Source organism: Telmatherina bonti (genome assembly GCF_933228915.1).
Source record: "Telmatherina bonti genome assembly, chromosome: 23".
Lineage (NCBI taxonomy): Eukaryota > Metazoa > Chordata > Actinopteri > Atheriniformes > Telmatherinidae > Telmatherina > Telmatherina bonti.
In genome coordinates this window covers 20,835,312-20,861,783 of record NC_136632.1, presented here as the reverse complement: position 1 = coordinate 20,861,783, position 26,472 = coordinate 20,835,312, and the positions used below count along the sequence as shown (strand labels likewise).

Here is a 26,472-nt window from a genome sequence, read left to right as displayed (position 1 = left end):
AAGGGACATAAATATTTCATTGTCCACATCAGCTGTCCAGGGTTTCTGCTCAGCACTAAAAACTATTGAATTGGTTTTTAGTTTGTTCCACACCTGAAAAAGAATAGAAAAGACTTATATAGTCAGCTTCCAGACTGACGTCCAGTTTGTTCCATTAAAGTTAATAATCCAAATTTTCTACAGAATTTATCATTTAACCCTTTGCTGCATCATGTCCACTACAGTAGACATCTATTTAAAGGCAGTTTTCTGGTATATTCACAAGTGATGATGGTATATTTGCTATTTTGACACCTTAGTGGACATTAGGAGAGTCACCCAACACACTCCCACTCACTGCAGAATAAAGAACTTTAGGGTAGAATATTATATATACAATTACATGTAATTACCAAATTTACCTCAGTGATAAACAGACAAAAATGATACTAGTCAATTTTTTATATAGAATATTTCTATCAAATAAATATGGAAATATATTACTCTAGGAATATTTCTATAAAATAGATAACCTAAACAACTAAAAAGAAAGTCAGATAATATTAGATAAAGAAAAGCACGTCTGTACATGTCTGTAGTAGTAAAATATTCCATGTGGAAAAAATGTGGCATTGTTTTTTAATCATTCACGCATCGGAGGGTTAAAGTTATTCTATGAGCTCCAGATTCTGATTATTTAGCCATTTAACCAGTTTAACCTTTTTCATTTGAAATACAAGAATTAATGCGCAGGGACTTGGTCATTTAATCAGCTTCCGTATTAAAATGAATGCTTTCCTTTTTCCATTTTATACGTGAACATTTTCATCCTAAAATTCATCATCCATGCAGTCAAGATAGAGAAGATAATGCAAAAGTGTTGCACAAAAAAATCTATACAAGCGTTATTCCTTTTTGTGTCAAGGTTTCTATTTGTATAAAGTTTGTAATTGTAGCAAAGTTGATCTCATGCCGTGGTTCTAAAAAACATTTTATTTAATCCTAATTTATAATTTATTTCCCCTGTCAATTCAAAAATAGTATCAAGTGTTAGATATTTTTCTGGTAACAGTTTTGACCTTAAAATGATACAATTTAAGGAACCAGAGAAGAAGCGTGAAGGTGAGTTACTCTGTATTCATAGCAGGTTTTGTTTGGTCTTAAATCCACTGAAGACCCAATAAGTTTAATTTGATAACTAAAATCAGCTGCAGTCCCTGAGATCTGGATACAAAAAGAGGTGGGACTTCTTCCTTTTAGACTGTAGTTTCACAACCGAGCTGCCTTTTGCAGTTTGTCAAGAGAATTCAGCTTAAACTGACCCTTTCTAAAACTTTTATGCCTGTAGGAAGGATGTTGTACTTTACAGCTTTAATGCAATATGTTAGAAACATGTAGATGTTTGGACACACATCTAAAAAAAAGGGCATTTGTTCACACTTCTTTAGATGGATTTAGATCGTAGACCGTATATGAAAGATGGACGGCGCAGTTAAAAGTGAAGCCTATGCGAAAGTGCATAAAACTGCAGTTCCCCCCTCATCCACTAGGGGCTGCAAAACAGAGCGAATTCTCATAGACTCCCATGTTAAAAAGACCAACTTCACGGCAGAAATAAACATGTTCACAGCCTGGTTCAAAAATCCATTTTAGGTTTAATAGATCAGGTTAACCTTCATGACAACTGTGGGGGGAGTGAATTTTTTTCTAACTCACCCTTTTAAAAGTAATTTAATCTCAAAATTCAGCATATTTATTCTATTCTATTCTACAGTCATTTAGCAGACACTTTTATCCAAAGCGACTTACATATACGTGAGAACAACACAAGCATGAAATCAAACAGTAGAGGACATCGTAGGAAGATGCTAGTGGACTGTCCAGTTGGACGCAGATCCTTCCATGAAGTGCTACAGGCTTTTTTTTTTTTTTTGTTTACTCCCTTCCCACCCCATAATATCACCTATGTTATAATACAAAGGGGCGTTTCCTTTTGATTGACAGTTACCCGATTTTCCACTTTAAGTCGGAAGAATGTAGAACAACTGCAGTTTTTAGCCGCTTAACAACGTGACTTAGCTTTAGCCAGCATCATTAGCTAGTTAGCTCCTGTTATCTCCTGGTTAGCTCGGTCTACCTTCATGACAACTGTGGGGGGAATGAATTTTTTCTAACTCGCCCGTTTTAATCTTGAAATTCGGCATATTTAGGGTCGTGTCCTTTTGATTGACAGGTACCCGATCTCCCGCTTCAAGTAAGAAGAACCCAGAACAACCACGTTTTTTTAGACAGTTAACAACATGACTTAGCTTTGCCTCCGTTAGCTGGTTAGCTCTTGTTATCACCGTTTTAGCTCTTAGCTACAGGCAGCTCAGAGTTCGCTCAATGTCAATCATCCATCATGACGCTCACAGCCCCCCTCTCAGCTCCACCTCTTTGCCCATGTTTGTATTTTCCGGATGAGACGACACGCATGCCCCTGCCAAGATGGCGATGGTAGGAACCGCCCACCTTCAATTCAGCTCTTCAGAAACCTATGGGTGACGACACGGAGGCTCCGTCCATCTCTTTATATACAGTCTATGATTTAGATGCACCCTTTTTTTTAAACAGCAGTTGATCTTGTCATTTTGTGTTCTTCAGCATCGGAGGACTCATCTTGGACAAAACGGTCTCTAACCCAAATCTTGCTGGCATTGTAGTGTACACCCCAGTTATCAATGGTGAGTATTGACTCCTTTTTTCCCTGCATGGTTTATAGGTGTAGCCGACAAGGCAAGGCATCCAAACACGGGGCATCTTGTAACAATGCAGCGTTCTGCTGGGAAAACCTGCATCCTGGTTTTCTCATATTCTTAGTTTTGCTCTTCTCAACATCCACAACAACTCCACTTTAATTTTTCTGGGATTAAGGGTTCTTTTCCAGGCAATAGTGGGGCTTCTGGAAACTGCTCATGCGTGTAAACAACTTTCCAGTTTGTATGGCTACTGTTCATAATCATGGCAACAGGGAGTGCCAGATGTACCAGCAGAAATCATTTAAGCAGCGCAGCTTCCAATCCAGGGTGGAAAATTCTCACAGAAATCTGTATTTTAATGAAAAAAACTAGGATGGCACCGTTCTCAAATGAGTATTTTTCATTGAGAATTCATTATTATTCATGTAGACAAAACCTTAATTATTATGTCCCATATGCTTTTGCTTCACAAATTTCAGCTGCTTCACAAGGCAGGCCTCTGGTTCCAGCAGGCGATGCTGAACAGGAGGCTTGGAAAGGAAAAAAGAGGTATAAGCTCATAATAATACCTTTAGAGGAGGCCTCATAGGGCAGATTTGAGTCAGTATCATCTGACTGTGCTCCATCACATGAACAGGACAGCCATGTAGCTCATGTTGAGACCAGTCAGAATGTTGAGTTTAGACTGGTGGTCTGAATATTGTGGTCATGTAAATATTTCTACGTATATGCCACAAAACATATGATGCTACCTCATCTTAATCTTGTGCTCACATCCAGTGTGAAGTAAAAATTCACCTCGCTTTACTCATGTATGTTTGGAGCAATGTGGTGATTTGTCCATTGGTCAGGGATGTCTACATTCCACCTAACGTTCATTAAGCAAATGGTTAGTTCTCCATCAAACATGAGGAAAACAACATCTCTTCTGGTCCTTTTTGGTCCAGTCTTTATATCCAGGAGATGTTGCGTTATAGAGCTCAGCTAACCCACAGGAGGACGTCTACAATCAGTTTGGCTGAGCTTCTTCATAATTTTTTCTCCTGACGTTGGAGTCATCTCAGAGCTGATAGGATGTCACAACCAGTGTTCACACAAACAGGGCTATTCTTAATTTAATTTAATTTTTATTTTATTTTATTCCATTTTATTTTATTCACAATTGCATAATTTATTTATTTCTTTTATTCAATGTGACATTTCAAAGCCGTAGCCCAGGAGGACGTCGTGTGTGTGTGTGTGTGTGTGTGTGTGTGTGTGTGTGTGTGTGTGTGTGTGTGTGTGTGTGTGTGTGTGTGTGTGTGTGTGTGTGTGTGTGAATGTGACATGTAGTATGAAGCTCTTTGAGTGGTCTGCATGACTGGAAAAGAGCTGTATAAGTTAAAGTGGAACTATTATGTGCATTTCAGGCTAATTTATTTTTATTTCTGAGACCAGAAGGGCTGGGATTGATCAAGTTATTGTCACAAATCGCTTTATTTACTTCAGACCGACCCTCTCCGTAGGCTGTCAGATCAGCCTGCGGGCAAAACGAGTGGATTGAGACTCTTCCGCATTAAGCCCCGCCTCCCGCCACTGCGCTACATCGGGAGCGCGCACCGCACCTGCTTTCGCCGTCATTGTAACATCTCATAAACAGAAGGATTAGGCTAATATGAACTCAATACAAAAAACAAAATACAATATCAACACATAGCATACAGCCCTACATGTTGGAACCTGAATCAGACCAAAAAAACAAAGTGGAAAACAGCAACCCACAGCAACGAATGCAGCAGGATGTCTCTCTTTGGTAAACTCACCAGCCATCGTTGGAAATAACTTTATCTGACGTTTTCCACCCGCCTGATGTATTTGTACATGCCCTTGTTAACCAGTAGAAGGTAACCAATCACCGAACCTTATCCCCCGGGACGTCACAAGGATTTCCAAGTAGAAAAAACTCTCTAAAACGACGCGTTTTTCGTCGCCATGGAAACCGAACGGAGAGAGTGCTGGGACTCAAACTCAAACATGCGTTTAGGTGATAAAAAACAGTGCCGTTCACATGTCTGATGAGGATTCAACACTGTAACACTGTAGAAAGCTCATCATAGGACCCCTTTAAGTCCATTTACATGCTTTGTTTTTTTTTTTTTTGCAGACAGACAAACAAACCAAAAACCTAGTAAATTCAAGTAGTTTATATAAATGCTGTTTTTCCCAAATTTTGCACTCTGCAAGTGAATATCTTGTAAATAAAATACAAAAGGAGTTTCAAAGACAACTGTGTCTAATCCACTGACTTTTCTTCTTGCAATAGACAACAGCAACTATGTGACGTGCACGAGGCTTTTGTAGATATGCCCCCACCATGAGCAGGCCCTGTGTGTCTCAGCCTTTAGTTTGCTCTGTGTTTTGATACATGAGACGATTCACCAGGCATTAATTTCCTTTCTCAGTGTTGTGCACCTGTGCCTTCCTCCTCATCCTGCATCTGATCTGCCTTCTTGTCCAATGCTGCCACTTTATGATTTGTATTTAGTTTTTAATCAGACACACAGCTCTGGTTCCTTTTAAGTGTTTTAAACATCAGTGTGTTGCTTTATCGTCACTGCTCAAACTTGATGACTTTCTCCAAAAAAAGGTTTTACAATAAGCAAAAAGAAAAGAAGACTTTTGAAAAGATCCGATGCTCAAAGCAGGTTCAGTCACCTGAAAACCACTTCTAGCAATAACAGAAAATGACTCTGCTGCTGCAGTTTGGCTGTTGGTTTTTTTTTTTTTTGTCTGAACTGCTGTAATTAGTATAAAGTTGTCCAAATGAAATCTTGTCTTAATGAGCAGCAGTGATACACTGCAGCTTTATGTTCCACGGAGGATGGCAACAAGCTGTTTAAATTAGAAGTTTGGGAACAGAAACTGAGCCCGTTGTTGTTTGTCTCATTTATCTCTTTCAGTTTTTTAATTAATGCAGTCTTTGACCCTCCGAGCAGAGATGGAGACAAAGTGTTTATACACAAGATGGATAATGGAACACAAAGTCTATTTGTCTTGTGCTGCGCAGCTTCCAGATGTGAATGATGGTGGATGTGAAAATAGTGGAAGCAAGTCTGCTCAGTAAACTGTCCCCAGTTAGAAAAAGGTCACTAAAAAAAGACTCCACGTGCTCAACAAAATAAATAAGTTACCTAATGAGCCTGCTTTATGCAGTCAGCCGTGGTCCGTACGTCTCCACATGAAACTGAGCCTCTGCCTTGTCTTTTCTTTTTTTTTTTTTTTTTTTATCACTTCATCTCAAATGGCAATGAATTTGCCACGTTGCCTTGACTCTGGCACTTCAGCAAGATTAGCTTTTCATTTAATAGCATTAATTAGAGGGATGTAAGGAGACGGGATCGGAGTTCTGACTCTAATTGGTTTTCCTTTGAGACTTTTCTGTACACAAAGCAGCTGGGATATCAAGCAGGCATCTGTTTACGAGTGCAAGGGTGTTTCATTTTGGTTCGTGCATTGCTGGAAAACAATCCAACTCGTAACAAAGTTTCTATACCGTCTTTGATTTATAACATTTTTGCATAACTGAGGAAGAACTGAGTCATTCTACTTGTGTATTTTAGCTCATTAAAAACTCCACCGCTTCTCTGGTCGTATTAAGAAACAAGATTTAATAAATGGGAATTGGGTGGGAAAAAACAGCAAAAGTCTGATGATTTGGCGTTTGAAAAGAGGGAATGATGATGTCATCAGACATACGCAGGGGTTGCACCCACTGAGAGGTGAAAGGACATGTACTTTAAAGCCCTCACACTGACTATACATTCATTTATTTTCTATACTGCTTAGTCTAATGAAGGGCCGCGGGGGGGTAGAGCCCATCCCAGCAATCATCAGAAGAGAGGCAGGATGCACCCTGGACCTGTCGCCTGTCCATCACAGAGGGACAAACAACCATTCACTCACATTCATTCCTAGAAAGAATTTAGAGGGATCAGTTAACCTAACCTGCATGTCTGTGTACAGTGGGAGGAAGCCGGAGTACCTGGAGAAGCCACACATACATGGCAAGAACATGCAAACTCAAACTGGTTTGAGCCAGACTCCAGCTAAGGGTTGAACCAGCGAGTAAAGAGAAGAGAAAAAAACTGTGCTGTTTCTCTGATCTGATTAAAAAATCATGAGCAGGTGGGCACTTTACGATTATATGTAACACATAACAACAATGTTGTGGCTCGTATTGGAAAGTGGTATAGCCATCCATGAGTCTAGTGATGCACCAACTAGCGATTTACATCCGTCTATCAATCCTTTAATTGTTTTAAAATTTAACATGTGAAATAATTTCCAGATGTCTTCATTTCTTACTGTGCTCTTTGAATATTGTTCAGTATTTTCTAAGGCCGAGGATATGCTTTTGTTTGATTCAATTCAGATTTTTCGGGTTCAATTTAAATCGTAATTCTCACGATTCTTTGATATTGTTTATTTTGTAGCCTAAAAACAAAAAAGAAATGTATAAAACTTTTTTTGCTGTCATTTTTCTTGATTTCAATTAGGAAGAAACAACCCAGTAGCCAGATCATCTTTCTGCTGCTATAATGCCCAAGAAGACAAGGAAAAAGATCAATAAAAACAATAAAAATGACAAAAACTTTATAATGGATTTTTTTTTTTATTGGAAAAAAAACATTGATTTTCGACAAAAAAATTTTTAACTAAAAAAAAAAAAAGTTTAAAATTGTGAAGCAAAAAATCCTAATATTGGATTTTTTTCGATTCGATTTCTCACCTCTAGTATTTTCCATCTTTAAATGATCTCGTTTTCTGTTTTCATCCATTTTGCATTGGAGTTGATGGAATTTTCAGTTTCAGGTGATATAAAGATCTCTACAAGCCTCTGATCTGCCGATATTCGCAGATATCATTCTGCGTTCTGCACTCTTTCTGTAGCCGCTGTTCAGCCACAGCAGAAGCTTTAATCTTTCCTCGTCATCTTGGCACATTTATGTATTTTCCTTTCCTTCTGCTGCTTGTTTAGAGATAAAAGCATCAGCTTTAGTGACATCTCCCTTTCAGCAAGAAGTCATTTTATTCCTCCTCCTTTGATGTTTTCCTCCTTTTGCTGTTTCCCTCATTTTGTTTTTGTTTTCTTTTTCATTTTGCCGCATGCAAATTACACAAAGAGTTTGGTGACCTCAGCAAGCGCAGCCCCCTGTGACCCCCCCTGTAGTTACCATGCAGCCCAGAACTCTTCCTCCACCTTGTCCTCATTTCATCCTGACGGACCCAGTGACCTGAAAAAGCCAGATCGCCCCAAAACCTCCCTCATTCTACCTTTGTACCCCGCTGAGGTGGTAAAAATATTCTCCACCCCCCTACCCCAAAATGCATTATGAATGCCCTGAAGGACAAAAAGGCTGAAATTGTCACACAGCCTGAACATCAGTCTGATCATCATTCTGACTTTAAACAAAACAACCAAGTGTTAGAGCACAGCTTCAGTTGAAAGAGACAGATTGTAAAGCTTGAAATTACTTATTTAGTTATCACCAAAAACATCTTAACAGCACAGAATAGGATGAAGCTTGATAGAAATCTGATTTAATGTCATGGATGCCATTAGCCCAGATAGCCTTTATTCAGATCCCCGTCAGCTGGAGCTAACACAGCAGCTACTCTTCCTGGGGTGCTCGTCTACTCGGATGACAGATTTGGAGCATGTCTTTGTAAAAACAGGCGGCTTTGCCACTGGTTTGCCACCATGTTGCCTAAAACTACCTATTTACTGAATGAATGCAGAAAATTCTTTTTTTTTTTTTTTTTTTTTTAATTATTATTCTAATATCAGGTTCACACTTTTGTCCCCACCATGCACAGATCTAGTCCAGTTGTACAAGCTTTTGATAGCAGCCACTCTTTGCTTCTTTGAAAGAAGACAAATATTTAGTATTCCTTTTAAAGAGCTGCATAAATTTGCCAGGCAAAGGTGAATATTTCAGCGTGAGGTTGAGGGATGGAGACGAGAGATGGAATTAATGGGAAGGCTTGTTGTAAAGTAATGTCTGTTTACAGGCCTGTTGGGAGCACTGGTAATGCTATGAAATGTTACCAGGCTGACGAAGAGCCACAATAGATCAAGTTAAACAGACATCACCCTCAGGTGATGGCAGTGTCTGATCTAATATACTCACTATATAACAGATGTGTTTTCTGTGTGTGTGTGTGTGTGTATGTGTGTGTGCATTTTATATCATTAAAAAAAAGACATCTTTTTAAAATATTTCTTCTGCCTTTTGTTAATAATTACAGTACTTACCAGTACATCTTTCCAACAGCAATAACTGTATAATTGTGGTCTCATAAGGAAGGGAGGATAAATGTCTTTCAGCCATCTGAAAGGATATGATTAAAAAAAAAAGCAGTTTCTCCGAGCGGTTTTCACTGGTTTGTCCAGGCAGAACCACCAAATGGGCCTTTTTGGGCACATTTTTGCAACCACTTGTGCCATTTGGCTTTTTTTCAGAGATCAGACTGGAAAACTAATTATCTTTTACTAATATACCATTTTTATCCATTCCCTCTAAATGTAGCTGTTTCTGACTCATTTAGAGCTCATACCTACAAACCCCCCCGATGCGTATAAATATCTCAGTAACCCATTGGTCTAATTTGACGATTAAAACTTTTATCGACCAGTCAGTCAGGAGAAACGAGAGATAATGGCTACATTTACCTTCCAAAAGGAAGTAAAACAAAAGATCATAGTAATTTAGTAAGAGGGTACACTCTGTTCTAAACCTGTCTTTATTCAGTACCTTTGTGATTCAATTCAAAGGAACACATTGGCGGTGTCTGATCTAATATACTCACTATATAACATAAGAGGAGACATTGGAAATGTTTTTGTCAAGCTGTGGTATAAGACTGAATGCAAAGCAGCAAAGTACTTGTACATACAAGTGTTTTCTTGCCACTCTTTGGCCCTCATCTTGCTGAGTTTTTGTTGCACCATGATAAGACCGAAGGGTGTGGGAATGTGTTTAAAGGATATTGTTTCTTTGGGGGAGTTTAATGCTCGGCTCGCTACTTTGTCATGCCGCATGTTAAGATTAGCGCTACGTAGCTTGTGCAGAGATGGTCTGAACGCTTCTCGTGCTGCCTCCTGGACAAGAGGCGCTCATAAGGAAAGCTACTCTTTGACTTCTTGTCCAATTCTCTGTTTATTTCTGTTTGTGTGTGAGCTCTGTTTGGCTTTGGTAAAGGTGTGACAGTTGACGCATTTAAATGGAAAATTAGCGTTTTTAGCATTAATTTCAACAGTAGAAGTGACACTCTGTGTTTTGAGTGGTAATTTATTCCATGTTGTATAAAATTGCAATTAAATAAACAAGGAGAAGAACACAAAGCAGTTCACTGACTTTGAAACCTATACCAAAGGTATTACAAGTTAATTAATCTGTTAACGCTTTCGGCAGTTTGTAAATGAAGTTACTTGTACAAGTAGAAAATAGCTTAAGGTGTTGTTGGAAAAATTAAATTGGAGACCTGAAAGGAGGAAACCTGAATAACAGCTACTTCTTTTTTTTTTTTTTTTTTGCAAAAACTGCAGGTAAACTTGCCTTCTCTCCCCCAGCTCAGCAAGCTAGGGTTATATGGAGCAGCACCACATTGTAGTTGGACAAAATGAAAGTAAAAGTATTTCAGATAACAAATGGCGTACATCCAAGAAATCCAACTTAATTTACCAAACGTTTCATGTCAGTATTGTACATCAAATTAGTCTGGGAAGACTTTCAAGTTCTCTATGTTCCATTTAAAGGCTTCCACATATTTTTGAAAGAACTTTTCTCTTGTTTACCACTCGTTTCTATTCTCTTCCAACCTTTTAATGCTAGACTTTTTCTTGGGTTTTGGTATAACTCCGTGAGTTTTGCAGAAAGGAAGCTGCTGTAGCTCCTCAGAAACATTAAAAGCTAAAAGATTCACAGGTAAACCAAATGGGGATTGTAAGAGTTGTGTCCCCTCTGCTTTGACTACTTGTGTTTTAACAAATTCCTTATGGGATTGGCTTTTCTTTCTCTTTTACATAAACCCAACTATAATCACTTCTGCATTGTTCTAGCATCCCATGGTTGATGATAAATGTTTGCCACAAAGTAAATAAAAACCTGTTTCAATTATGTTGCAGTGGGAAATATAATTAAAGCATAATACAAAATTCATCCCTGCATTTGTTGTTGCTGTTTACTTTCATCCAGATGCCTTTATAAAAATGAACAACAGGGTAGCACAATAAAAAATGTAATGAATTTCCAGGCATCTACAAAGAACTCCCATGTTCCTCATTTTGATTTATCAGATTATATTTCCTGCTCCTTCTACCTTTTCCTCCTTTATTTGTTGTTCTATTATGTTTCTGGCCATTTGGAGGGCTTATTCTTAATTAGACATCCCATTGCATGTATTAAATACATAAATAAATAAAAACTTTCCCATATAGATGTAACTTTGGATGCTTTTTGTCTACTTTGGGAATACGTCCCTGCAGGATGACTCCATGCCAGTTGTGCTGAACGTATATTGGAGAAGCTACACTTATTTTCAAATGCTTAAAAGTGGGTTTTATGATTTTAAGGTCTTGGTAAATGTGGTTGCAACTTTAGGCGTCATTCCTTAAGCGATTGAGGATGAGGCTGCTGTTTGAGCGGTTTTGAACGGCAGAATCCCAAGAGGTTCAAGGGAAAAGCTTTACATGGTGGCTAACCTGTCATCATCGACCCTGTCATCATCGACCTGTCATGTCTGATCCAGTCATCAACCATACATCCCTCTTTTATCTGCAGGTATTGGTGGGAATTTAGTGGCCATTCAGTCCAGCAGGATATCCACCCATCTGCATTTCCACTGTGCTCCTGGGGAAGTTCCTGATGAGGCCAAGGGATGCTACTACCCCTGTCGCACATTCTGCGGCACAGGTTAGCACAATATTAGATATTATTATTAGATATTTTATTCCATGCTCAGATATTATGTATGTAGCAATGAGAATCAATATTTTCAACGAGTACTAATGAGTGTTTAAGTCAGGTTTTGGTGTAATTGTTTGTATAAATGCTGTCAATTTCCTTTCTTCTGCAAATGATTGGATTCACCGTGTTAAATGATAACATCTTGTTTGTGATCATCAGGAGCAAATCATCGCTCTGCTCAGGTGCTCCTACTTTTAGTGATCCCTGGTCACCTAATCTTCCTCTATACCATACACCTGATGAAGAGTGGCCACACCACCCTGACGGCCATCTTCATGTCTGTCTACCTGGCCACTGCTGTGCTGCAGGTGAGCGCAACATGAATGTTTAGTGTTTTTATATTAATAATGATGGTTTAACCCTAAAACAAAGATGAATCTGTAGTTCAAGTAGGGCAATATGGGCAATATGACCAAAATCTCATATCCCGATATAGCTCATTTTATATCCCCATAAGAATGTACATAATGATGTAAAACTGTTTGTGTCATTTTATGTCAGTTTTTTATTGGATGTGCTTTGGAACGACAGCAGTGATCTCCTTCCATCTGCGGGAACTTTGGCTGTATGGCGTTTCATGCCAGTTGTAGCATTTACGTCTGGAGTTTCTAATGAGCTTTCTCCACCACTTGACGCTGCTTTTGCTCGTTGACTGTTCTTGACTCTATTCTTTGTCCTGATTCTTGCACCGTTGCTAAAATGAGTTAGTTGTGTCAGAGTCCGTTGTTGGGACTGTGAGCTAGTCTTGATGGTTCCATGTCGGTCTTTTTTATATCCAAACTGCATCCATGCGACAGATATTTTCCCTCTTTTATGAACAAGCTCATCAGTTTTGGTTGTCTGGTCATTTTTTAGGGAATTATCCTGCTATTGTGGCGTAAACAATGGAGCATTATATGAAACGACAGACATTTTCCATCATCCAAAAAAAAAAAAATATATATATATATATGTGTGTGTGTGTGTGTGTGTGTGTGTGTGTGTATATATATATATATATATATATATATATATATATATATATATATATATATATACATATATATATATATATATATATATATATACATATATATATACATATATATATATATATACATATATATATACATATATATATATATACATATATATATACATATATATATATATACATATATATATACATATATATATATATATATACATATATATATATATATATATACATATATATATATATATATATACATATATATATATATATATATATATATATATATACATATATATATATATATACATATATATATATATATATATATATATATATATATATATATATATATATATATATATATATATATATATATATATATATATGTATGTATATATAAAATATAGTCATATCACCCATCCCTAAGTTTAGTTTCTCTTAAAATACAATTTTATTTTGCCTTTAATGTTGAGATGTCCAATATTATCAGCCAATATCAGCATTAAAATGCAATATCGGAAATTATCGGTATCAGTTTTTACTTTTTTAAGACATAACTTTACACAACATCCATATTTTATATATCAAACTCTTCAGTTACGTCTCCTCTAACTTAAAATGACAAAATATAAGACATGTCATGTATAGTTTTCCATATGTTTCTTTGTATGACACAACTAGCAAAAAAAAAAAAAAATACTGGTATCGGTTTATATCGGTATCGGATATCAAAAGTTGGACAAAATGGGTATATATGTAAAAAAGGGGGTGGCATGTTGATTCCTGCTCTATGAAACCACCTTTCATTAAAAACAACAACTTAGAGCAGAGTTTCTCAGTCCAGGTCCTCGGTAAAAAATACTGATCAGCTGTTACCTGATTAGAAACTCAGGGAAGCTTTCCAGACTGTGAGCTTGTTGGAAAGATCAGAGAAATCTTAAGGAGCAGAATAACATCTGGAAAACAGAACTTCATTTCCTGACGTAACTAGAAAAGCATTCGGAGAGCGCAAACCTTTGCCAAGCACAATGGTTTAAAATCTTTTTAAAAATTCCTGGAACTAAACGGTGATCCGGATCACCACCAAAATTTAATCAGCTCTTCCTTTTCACATTTCCAACAACTCATAAAATTTCATAAAAACCAGTCCACGACTTTTTGAGTTATCTTGAACACAAACAAACATGCAAACATAAACGCCGGTAAAAACATAACTTCCTTGTTAACTCTTCTTGTACAAATCTGTTACGAGAATCCATAAAGACACATGCCAACTGCAGTGCAAATGAAATTCTTCCACCTCCACGCTCCAGTTTGTGTCTGACGAGCATCTTTCCACTTTCCCTTCAGCGGGCTTTGCAGAGTGAATATACCATTCAGAAACAGCCGGCTGTCTATGAATGATTGCCTTGAATTCAGCTAGCAGAAAAATGTGTTCACCTGAGATTACATGAACAACAGAGCTTATAGTTTTGTCCGTGATACGTGATTCATTCCCCCGCTCGTGTACATTCACACTCTGAATGTCCTCATTTTTCAAAAAGTTGTTTAAACTTGCTAATTCTGGTATGAATACTGCAAAAGAGAGACCTGTGGACGCGTCGCCTCCTTGACACTTGCACCGAGGGAGAACAAGCAGGTGTGTATCCCATGAATTCCTTGAGCGCTGTGGTTTGGGGGCCATGCCTGAAGGAATGCAACTTCTGTACATTTTGCCAGCAGTTATGATAATTATAGAGCAGCAGCTTAAATTATGAATAGCTTCTTTTTTTTTACTTCAGAAAGTGCGCCGTGATCTTTCTCAATGTCTGGAATTTTAAGAATCTAGTTGGTCTATTTTTGTGTTTGTGCCGTTCCGTTGCCCTGCCGGAAGGCTTTTTAAGACTCCCCCTAAATCTTTGATGCAGACATGGAACATTAGGATGTAATCCCGGCCACCGAGGAGTTGGAGTCTTTCCAAATCAATTAAGCCCATTGCCAGCAGAGCTGCTTTAAGGGTACTTCTAGACAGAATAGCAGCTGGCAGAGATGAGCCGGGGGGAGGTATTGTATGGCTACGAAGAGTTTGCATCCACCTTGTTCCACATCTCTGTATTTACAAGCACGAAAGAGAAAATATTGATCAGTTCTCTGATTGCATTCATGCACTGAATTCGGCTTTTTGAATGGCTCGTCTGCACAGCCTAATAGTGAAAAGACTATTACTATATGGAAAAATGAGTTATTGAAGAGCGCTGCAGAACTTAGTCTAAGAATTTAAAGTGCTTTGTCATCAGCGTATTTGTGCAGAGACTGGCAGAACAGCAGACCCCTCATAATAGACTTAATGCAGCATATTTCTGCAATAAATGCAGGAAGTCAATGTGAGTGTGTGGGCGTTTAGTTCTATCTAACTTAGCTGGATTTGGAAACAAGAAAACCACAAAACCTGCAGCTTCCAACAGCATTTTTTATGGGTATCATAAAGAGCATCACATGGAAAGGGATTGTATAAAAACATGGTGAAAGTTCAGATGGTTAACAAACGTTGGGAGCTCAAATTTGTTTTCTCTTTTGCTTTTACTAATTGGATGTGAGGCGGTTAGGGAACATTTAGAATTAAATGTGAGCTGGAATGGTAATAGGAATAACAGCTTTCCCCTCGTTTGTCTGGATTCCCATTGGTTTTGTCAGGATGTCAGTTTGATTATTCATTCAACTCTTCTGGCTCACTTCATGCACTTTAATTTCTTTTTTTGTTTTGTTGTTTTTTCAGCTTTAAAGCAGGTTTGGAGGGGATTCTGCTTTATTTATTTTTTGTTTTAGCTGATATCTAAAAAATGATGGCTTTAGTCACACAGATGTTTTTCTGTTTTGTAATGAACCCAAACAGAAAATTCCTCCGCGGACTCCATGAAATTTTTTCCTCTCAATGTTTGTTTTTCTTATAAAAATAAATAAGTTCCACGCACACAAAAAGTCACAATGTGAACATGGTGGAATTTGATAAAGTTATTGAGTTGAACTAAACAGTAATGTAACTGTGTCTGTGCAGCTGTGATAAGAGGAAACTGCACACCCTGCAGTTAAGATAATGTCCTGTTTAAAGTGAAAGCTGTAGAAAATTAGGGGGAAGTGGGATTAAAACAGCTCTGTAGAGTCGGCCGACCCATTGTGACATCCATCCAATCACAGGGCAGAAAAGGAAAACAGAATCATTTAAAGAGTCCTGCATGATTTTGATGTCTTTTGGTGGAAAAAAAAGGCATTAAATGAGTAGAAACATGAAAACCTAACTCTCTGTAGGTGCTAATCGGAAAGAAAATGAGAGAACAGCAGTAAAAGGTTTTCCATTTAAATTCTTCTCCTATATTTAATAAAACACGGGGTCATTTTGCAGACAAACAATAACTGTGTTAAAGCCACCTTGTAGAAACATGAGTATCTCCAAAGCTAAGATCTTGTTATTCACTCAAGGCTGGTTGTCAGATGGTATCAGTGTTCTCTTGTCAGTCCTGCAAATCTAAGAGATCTTGCCTTATCTCCTCTCTGTCTGCTGAGCTCTTTGGGCTTTAACACACTCAGCTTTACTCAAACGTAAGATGCACAAAACCACAACATATCAAGGCTTATGAGGAGATTTGCTGATATAGTTCCATACCATTAAAAGTGCAGTGTCTTCTGCTTTATAGAAGCTTGCTTTTATTAAGAGGTCAAGTACTGTCTTCTAAACAGGCTCCAGCTGTTAATGCAGATCAAGTGGCAAACTCCGGCGGTTAAAAGTGAAGCCTATGCAGAAGTGCATAAAACTGCAGTTCCCCCTTCATCCACTAGGAGCTGTAAAACAGAGCAAATCCCCATAGACTCCCATGTTAAAAAGACCAACTTCAGAACATGTTTACAGCCTGGTTCAAAAATCCATTTTAAGTTTATAGGTCAGGTTTACCTTCATGACAACTGTGGGGGAGTGAATTTTTTCTAACTCACCCGTTTTAATCTTGAAATTCGGCATATTTAGGGGCGTGTCCTTTTGATTGACAGGTACCCGATCTCCCGCTTCAAGAACAACCACGTTTTTTTAGACAGTTAACAACATGACTTAGCTTTACCTCCGTTAGCTGGTTAGCTCTTGTTATCTCCGGGTTAGCTCTTACATACAGGCAGCTCGGAGTTCGCTCGATGTCAATCATCCACCATGATGTTCACAGCCCTCCTCTCAGCTCCACCTCTTTGCCCATATTTGCATTGTCCGGATGAGACGACACGCATGATGCTGCCAAGATGGCGATGGCAGGAACCGTCCACCAAGCTTCAATTCAGCTCTTCAGAAACCTATGGGTGACGTCACGGAGGCTCCATACATCTCTATATACAGTCTATGATGCAGATATAAGTCATCCACTATTCCTTACATTAAATCCGACACAGAACTTTTTGTATTAGATTTCAATTGTAATTTTGGCTTCATCATAAAACACATTCATCCCAAAACTGCTCTGTTGGACTGAGATCTGGAGACCGTTGGAGTGCAGTGAACTCACTGTATGATCAAGAATGCAGGTGGAGATGGTTTAAGCATTGTGACAGGGTGCATCATCCTGCTGGAAGTATCAATCAGAAGAGGCTCCACTGTGGTCATAAATGGTCGGAAACAATACATTAGTATGCTGTGGTGTTAAAACATGTTCAGTTGGCACTAAGAGGCTCACTAGCCTGAACCATTGCAAGACCAGATGGATTCATACTGTTGTGTCGTTTCCATTTGATTCTGACTTCGCCATCTTCATATACTGTCTTCCATTGTCAAGTTTTTGTGAGTTTGTGTGAATAGTTGCGTCAGTTTCCTTTTCTTCGCCAGTGGGAGTGACATCTGGTGTGGTCTTCTGCTACTGTAGCCCACCTGTTTTAAGGTTGGACTTGTTGTGTGTTCAGAGATGATATTCTGCATACCCTTGTTGTAAGTAGGGCTTATTTAACTCCAACCAGTCTGACCATTCTCATCTGACATCAACAACACTGTTTAGTCCATACAGCTGCTTCTTACTGGATAATTTCTCTTTTTTCCAGACCATTCTCTGTAAACTCTACAGATGGTTGTGAGTGAAAATCCCAGTAGATCTGCCAGTTATTGCTGAAATACTCAGACCAGCCTATGTGGTACCAACAATCGCGTGATGGAAATCTGAAATGAAGATTGTGAGCTCAAAATATAAGAGATATTTAATAAAACTAGGCGTGGGACTCAGTTAAAAAAAAAAAAAGTAATTAATTACAGACTTAACTAAAGTTGCTCAGTTCCTAACAGAAGTATACTGTGTGCATCAGTCTAATTGGTGCACTGGCAAAAGTTCTGTTCATTTTTAATGTCTTTGTTTTTCTGTAATAATTCATCGTATTAACGCAATAAAGTCCCACCTCTAATTAAAGCCTTTACAAAGGGGTCAGACAGACACAGTGAAGTCTGCATGTGTCTGATGTGTAAGAGTAGGGTGCGTCAGTATTGAGGCCCTTCAGGTTGACAGATTCTGTGACATGCAGCTGGTTTTGGGGCCTTAAACTTGCTAATAAAAGTTACAAATAAGCCTTTCCAACAAGTGCACTTTGAGTTTTCAACTTTATCTTAGGAAGGCGTTCTGCTAAAATATTAACAAATTTGTACTCTTTGCAAATAAAAGATTGCAAAGGCAGTTGTGTAACAGTGAATAACTCTTTTTATACAACACCTACCATGTTTAAAGTCACTTAAATCCCCTTTTTCCCTGATTCTGATGCTCAGTTTTAACTTCACCACGTCAGCTTAGCAATGCCTACCTGACTAAATGCACTGATTTGCTGTGTTGTGATTGGCTAATTAGATATTTATGTTAACGTGTTATTGCCTGCCATAAGTGTAACTTTTTACTGAATATTTGACAGAAAACTCCACATTTCTGCCAGATTATCAAACAGGGAACTCAATCACTATAATTTGTTCTCAGGAATAACTTGTCTGCAACAAAACAGCAAATCTGACTAATAGAAAAGTTGCTCGTTTTTATGTTGAAGTAAATCCTATTAAAGTGGATTAATTGAATAAATCTGGAGGTCTTCCATCTTTCTTTGCCTGCTGGGATTGTAAAAGACCCAGAGGATCTGCAGTCAGCCGTTTCTGCTGCTAACAACCACAACAAACGCTGTGAATTTATTCCTGCCAGCTGTGTGAGTGAACTGTAATCAGAAAAAGTGACACGGAGGCAGATGCAGGTGAGCATGCCCAGACTCAGGAGACCAAACAGCTTTACCGAGTAGACTTCTCGCCTCACGCTGCTCATACTGTGGCTGAGGTCAGAGACAAGGGCGTCACTATTACTAATTTCATTGATTATTTATGTTGCAACACCTGGAAGCGGCTGTGTTGGTTCTGCTTCAGTCAGACTCACAGAACACACGCCTGCTGAGTAATTCATCTCTGCATTTAAGCCTGTATTAGATAGTCGTGCATATAAAGCAAAGAAAGATTGGCTTGTATGTAGATGCTGTGCATGTAGTCATTGAACTGGATTTGCACGTAGAAGTTTCCGTTCTGTCGATCAGTCTGATTGTGTGTGCGTCACTTTTCATGCAAACAGAAGGAGCTCTGTTTGCATGAGGGGGTTGTTGAACGTGGATGCCGTCTTTGTCCTTTCTCCCACCTCCTCAGCTGGGTCCTGAAGGCGTCCCAGAGCAGAAATGGCTTCCTGATCAGTTTCCTCCTGTTCACAGCTGATGTGCTGCTGACACAGCAGACGGCTCCATGAAAAGTAAAGAAAATTAAACGTGTTGAGGAATGTCCCCATATTTCAAAGGATCCATGTTTTCTTTAGCAGCAAAGTAGAAGCAAGATAGAAACACTCAATGAACAATTAACTCATTTTTACTCACCCTTTACTCTTACTTTATCTTATTTTATTCTTGTAATAAAACCATTTTAGAAATTAAATTTTTCTTTTGAAATGTTTTATTTTTTTCTATTTTGATTAATTGATAAAATAAAATTTAAAAAATGACAAAACTAGATTTTTTGCAGGCAGTTCTCAGGTTACATGATTCTCAACTTACACGTCGTTTCGACTTTACGGTGCTCATTAAATAATTATAAATTTTAAAAAAAAATAGAGCAAGTTTTGACGTTACGAGGTTCTGTAAAGGCTCTTAAATGCGTGACACAGAAGCTGAGACGTCGCCTCAGTGTGTGTATATTTATTTTATTTTAACTAAAATGTCTATTTTAATTACCTGCACTTTTTTCCGTTAATATGATGTATAAAATGTGTATTTAGATAGTTATTTAGTGATTAAGGGGGATATTCAGGGGGTCATTAGAGATAAAAATCCAACTTGCATGGAATTTTGGGTTACGCCGCGTCATAGGATCAAAACCTGTTTGTAAACCAAGGACTGCCTGTATTTTATTTATTTATTTGAGTTTGTTTTAATTTAGTATTTAATGTTTTTAGTATCTAATGTTTATTTTATTACATTTGATTTGGTTATTTATTTGGTTTTGCTGAGTGTTGGGTTTTTATTTTTTAATTTTTTCTATTATTTTCCCCCCACACGGTGGTGGGTATTGTTCCAGCTATGAGGAAAGATGTTCTGAAAGCAACAGCAGCTGCAGAGTTGATCTCCAACCGAGGCTCGCTGTCATCGTGAATAAAAGTCAGAACACCTGCAGTCCTGAGTCGGTTTGGCAGCTTCTTATATTTCCTCACGACGCTTCTAGACTGTCAGAGGGATGCAGGACGCATCCCAGATATTCCTCCACCTTCAAAGACAAGCAGAGCTGTCAAACATGCTCATATCTTCGTGTGTTTTCAGCGCAGCTCAAATCATCATCAGTCCTCCCTGTTTTCTCTTGGCACCTTCATCCCTGATGATATTCTCAGCATGTCAGTGTTAATAAATGACTAATACCTTTTTTGCTTTCCGAATGTTTCCACTGCAAACTCTGGACAGCTCATTTCCCTTTAAATTATAGTCTTGTTCTTATCTTTTAATGGACTGCTCCTTTTCTCTCGCCACCGTTCCCTCCAGGTGTGAAAACTTCACTTTTCTCATAAACTCTGCTATTCGGCCTTCGCTGCAGTTTAAGCAGCGGAGACCTTTAACGGAAGCAGCAGGTTAAAAGATTTATTTCAGCTGTGACAACACAATTTTATGTTTGCGTTTAAGTCGGGGATGAATGCATTTTCTCCCCAAAAAATGTCCTTTTTTGTTACATCTTGTCCTACAGAAACACAAAACGCCACTTCTCAGTCAAGGAAAAGCTGCAGCTTTGTTTTAGTCACTGCAGGAATGATCGGGATACAGCACACATCACTTTTAAGTTCAGTAGATCCAAAACCTCTTATGGTTTTAAATTTTATTTGCAAAAAATATACATGAGATAAACAGAATAAAAACTTCTAATGCCAAGCCTAACTGAGACCATGCGCTTTTACCAGGGCTGTGACGATATGCTTTTGTCCCGATACGATTTGATTCCGATTCCGATTTTTTTGGTGCCGATTCGATTTAAATTGCGATTCTCACAATTCTATAATATTGCTGAGTTTTTGTAGATTAAAAAAACAAAAAAAAAATGTATGAAACTGTTTTTTTGCTCGTCATTTTTCTTCATTTCAATGAAGAAAGAACAACCCAGTAGCCAGACCATCATTCTGCTGCTTATAATGCCCAAGAAAACAAGTAAAAAGATCAATAAAAACAATGAAAATAACAAAATTTTTCTATAATGGATTACTTTTATATTAGAAAAAAAGGATTTTTTTAAACAAAAACGTCTATTTTAAAATGGTGAAGCAAAAAATCCTGATTTTCTATTTTTCGATTCGATTTCCCGACCCCTAGTTTTTACATTTACTCCTCTTCTGATAAACAGATTCGTGCAATCATATGATCCTCATCACACATCAGTAGTAGTATCCAAAGTATTTTTTTATGGTATTTAATTAACATACTCTTCTACAAGCTTGTTGCAGAGGTGCACAGTAAGCCGAGACACCTGATCATGTGATCATTTACACAGCATCAGCTGTCCAAAGCCAGAACGACTCTTTTAAAGCTCCCTGAAGATCCAGAAAACAAAGTGTGTTCATTTGTCCAGTTATGTCTGAGCTCCTGATTGGAAGACACTTTGCATAGAAATGGTTGGGATTTTTTATCCATTTCATCAAATATTTTTGTTCTTCCTCTTCAAAAAAAAAAAAAAAGTTGGTTCTTCAGATTACAAATTATATCTTCTCAGTTGTTGCTGATATATAAGTTATATCTCAGTTATGGTGCAATACTAGAAAAGCTAAAATGAAAAAGCATATCATGATGCTTTTAGAATATTATTGCCACATGCTTGTATTGTTCCCGTTCCAACGTTCCCACCTTGTGTTGAGGAATTTCATGTATAAATTTATGTGTCAATTAAAGGACTCTAAAAATGTATTTGTATGTTTATGACTGAGCCAAAATGAAGTGACACAAGGCATTTCTCCTGTTTTAGAAGCACTGGAATAAATGTCTGTCTCTACGGACGTTTTTATAAGAAATTGCTGATATGGATATGATGTGTCTGGAATAAGGGTTGATGATGATGACGTTGCATTTCAAATCCAACGTGGTCGCATAGAAACGCAAACAGTAGCTGAAATCTAAAGACCTCCTGTCCTCTTCCAGGTGCTGCTGCTGTTGTGTATCGCAGACTGGATGGTCCACTCGATGTGGCGGAGCGGCAAAGACCCCGACAGCTTTTCAATCCCCTACCTGACTGCTCTGGGCGACCTGTTGGGCACAGCCTTGCTGGCACTCAGCTTCCACTTCCTGTGGCTCATAGGAGACCGGGACAGCGACGTGGGTGACTAAAAAAAAAAAAAAAAAAAGACCTTTACCAATATGGCTGTGTGGCATACAGAATCTGACGCCCTCAGGCTTTGTGGGAATGTTTTCTCTCTCTGTCGCATTCCTCAGCTTCACATATTGGATGAAACTTAAACCACAGACTCTATTTTCGTTCATGCCTTTTTTTTTTTTCTCCTTCTCAAAGAAGACATGTTCTGTAACTTTCGACTGTTTTTTTTAGTAGCAATTCTGATCTGCATCATTTGCACCAAAGTTCTTGGATGTTTTATTTAGCAGAGCAGGAAAAAAAAAAAAACTGACAACGATCATGAAGCGCTGCTGCCGTTAGCAGCGTGGTCCGGTCGGATGACCAATCATCTCGCATCATGAAGGTCTTCTGAAAGAACTCAATGAAGAATATTTTGGGGATTCACCACCCATTGTCACAACATGCCTGCCTTCCTGTTTTGTGTAGCTTCGAAGAGAAGAAATGCCAGTTTAATTTAATTTCACATATCAGTTTGAAGGAGGCGTACAACCAGAGATTAAAGGGAATAACCTGATTATTTCTGGGTTTTTTTGTGAGGTTTTTTTTTTTTTTTCATATTGTAAAAGTTCTTTTTGTGTTTTAAGGCAGAGTCTTTTCCAGGCTGCAAATCTCTGAGTGTATGTGTGTGTTTATACAAGAATAATAATATGTGCGTAAGCGAAGCCTTGCTGATTTTATGACTCAGCAGCAGCTAATCTTAACTCACAGCTATCACCGTCTTAATTTGGGAAAAGTTATGAGTTTATGGGGATTTTGAGACGGGCAAAGGTGGATAATGGGGAAAAAACAAACCAGGCTTGTTATTTTTAAGTTCAGTCAGTTAAAATAATACCATCATTGTCTTTCTGCAAAGCCAAACAGGATCTTTTTGGCTTTTTTTCTCTTTGGATTTACTGTAAAAAGGCAGATTTATTAAACATTTGCAGATGTTGACAGCCTGTTTGGGGAAAAAAAACAAAAAAAAGCGAAGCCAAGCTCATTTATGTTGTTGTAAAGGCTTAAAATGATCAGAAACCCTTTAAAACCAACAATGGAGATGACCTAATGTCGGCGCTTCAAAGCAGGAGGTGACAGTCTGAGCTGCAGCATCAATAGCTTTAGCATTAGCCTTATACATATACTATTACTCAAAAACCTGTTGCCGATTTAATCACGAATGTCATTTAATTATCCAAACATGACACCTCTTCTACGTTTAACCTGGAGTTTATATGAACTAATTATATTCTTATGCATCCGGATGAGTATCTTTGCTCTACTTTTATCTCATTCTTCGTCGTTATAACCTGGATGAAGCTCCCAAAGTCTGCTTTCTCGACTAGAAGAAAGAAAAACTGGTGATAAAAACGTCTTTGTTTTGATTGTCTGAAACACACACGTTTATGTGCATCTTTGTACCCTGTCATTGGTTTCCCTTCCTGTTTACTCTGCTAAAGTAAGCAGCATCTCTTTGACACTCAGCCATAAAATCTTTTGTATATTTTGCCAGCGCCCGCCCCTCCCCCACTCTCCATTTCCTGCGTTTGCTCGTCCCGTGTCTAAATGGGTTCGGTTTGCACAGATCTGGACCTTTCACATTCCACAGATGGATGTTTGCACAGCAGTAACATGCTGTTTACATGCATGCATCGTCCGCATGCATGTAAACAACTGCTGGTTTTCAACGTATCTCTGCACCAAAACACTGGGATCCTGGATCCACCCTCCTATGAAGTTCTGCACAACGGCTCAGTCAGTAGAGTCAGGTGTGTTGAGGCGGGATACAATGAAAACTGCAAGTCTGCACATCTCTTAGGACTGAACTTAGAAGCTCTGCTATAAGCTAGTTTTGTCATTTAACACCACACGTCTGCTTGACCTTATCCACTTTGTACAAATGAGTTGCATTTAAAGGGTTGCAGGAAGCAAATCAGTCTGTGGACTCCAGAAATTTGAGTCATAAATACAAATTGATCAGTTAAATCACCACGGCATAATGGATGGGTGTGTGTGAATGTAGCCAGTGGCTCTCTTCAACTTCAGTATGTGCCTCTTGAGATTCACTGGTTGACAAGGTATTTTCCTCACCGTCATGCCATTCATGCAATTTTCTCTCCATTTCTTGGTAATACTGTGCAATGACTTCCTTTTTCTACCCTTCTGAGCGTTTTTGTTTCTTTCCAAAAATGAAATACTCTATATTTTAATTGCTGCAGGTGTATCATAAGTAGGATCCTCTGGGATACATGAACTTGGATCATGAATATATTTACAATTTGGAATGAGATCTTTTATTTGCTTTTTTGGCTCATTCGGGCCAAAAAGTGTCTCAATAAATGTTATTGATTTTAAAAAAAATGTTTCTTTTCTGGGATTTTTTTTGTTGTTGTTGATGGGGTTTATTTGACTAGCCACACATTTTTCAACATGAGCACCCCTATCATCTAGATATGATCATGGTATCCATGACAACGTCATAAGGCGGTGCTCATCTTTACTTGACCTCAGTTATAAGGGAAACATGCATTTCAGCACAGATGTCACACATACGCCCACCACCAGACACTAAGGAGCTAATGTTTTCTTGTTCAAGCTGCCGCTCAGTCTCTGTTCTGTAGAAAAGCCAGCTCAGGGTTTACTGTCTGTCACAACAAGCGCTGATGGGAACCCCATGGACCGGCAGTCTGGCAGTCATACACACAGAGATGTGTTCTTTTCCTTGCATCAAATTTGAAACGATGTCTGGCTATCTCGGTGAGACATCAGCTAAAATGGACTCAAGCAAGTGAATAGGATTTACCAAGAAATGCACTTATTTACTCTGAGAGGGTTGCTGTCAAGTCTGGATAGAGGATCTGTCTAAAAACACTAAAACATGTTGTGTTACAATGACAAAGGCCTGGTTGGAAGAGTCCAGTCCAAGGAAAACATTCTGGTTTGACTATATTACTTTCAATCTTTATCTTATTGTTATCTTTATCTTTATCCATATCCTTATCTTTATCTTTACTTTACTTTATCCTTATCTTTATCTTTATCTTAACTTTATCCTTATCTTTATCTTTATCTTAACTTTATCCTTATCTTTATCTTTATCCATATCCTTATCTTTATCTTTACTTTACTTTATCCTTATCTTTATCTTTATCTTAACTTTATCCTTATCTTTCTTGACTTTATCTTTATCTTTACGTTATCTTTATCGTTATCCTTATCCTTATCCTTATTTTTATCATTATCGTTATCATTATCTTTATCGTTATCGTTATCCTTATCTTAACTTAATCCTTATCTTTATCGTAATCTTTATCGTTATCTTTATCTTAACTTTATCTTTATCTTTATCCTTATCCTTATCATTGTGTATCCGTCTGCCCAATTATTTTCTTCTTTTTTCTATCTATTTGACATGATTTTCCTTTTCAGGCTGAATCCGCATAACTTGCCAGAAAGTGTGTTTTTTTTTTTTTTTTTTAACTTGAATTGTTTACAATGTGACGGCCATTTTACTAAGTGTGTCAGATTCATTGGAATAAAGAAGATTCCCACTTTAAAGATGGATTTTGTAGATTTAAATCAGGGGTGGGCAACTCTGGAAGTCTCTCTCCTGCAAGTGTTTGGACTTTCCCTGCTGCAACACACCTGACACATATCAGACTTAATTAACAGTGTTGCACAGAAAATGACGTCAAAGTGCACAAGTCTGCTAATTACTCATTGATTCGAGTCAGGTGTTGCAGCAGGGAAAGTCCGAACACTTGCAGGTCTGCAGAGTTGCCCACCCCTGATTTGAAATGATTACTACTCTAGGGCAGAGTTTTTCCAGACAATTTGCTTCCATTTTGTGTTCAAAGCTTCACTGTGCATTTCTTTGGTCTGCTGGACAACAACGAGGAGAAAACACTCTTCACATGT

General features: G+C 38.1%; 1 protein-coding gene across 1 annotated transcript in view; it reads left to right on the top strand.

The window, feature by feature from the left end:
• The window catches only part of slc41a2b (solute carrier family 41 member 2b), a 46,033-nt gene extending 21,246 nt beyond the window's left edge, over positions 1–24,787 (top strand). Inside the window, exons 8-11 of the mRNA XM_079263196.1 lie at positions 2,623–2,702; positions 11,540–11,671; positions 11,885–12,033; positions 22,368–24,787. Coding sequence (XP_079119322.1) covers positions 2,623–2,702; positions 11,540–11,671; positions 11,885–12,033; positions 22,368–22,553 — 547 coding nt within the window. The 3' untranslated portion in view covers positions 22,554–24,787. The remainder of the gene's footprint in view (positions 1–2,622; positions 2,703–11,539; positions 11,672–11,884; positions 12,034–22,367) is intronic.
• Positions 24,788–26,472: the final 1,685 nt, after the last annotated feature.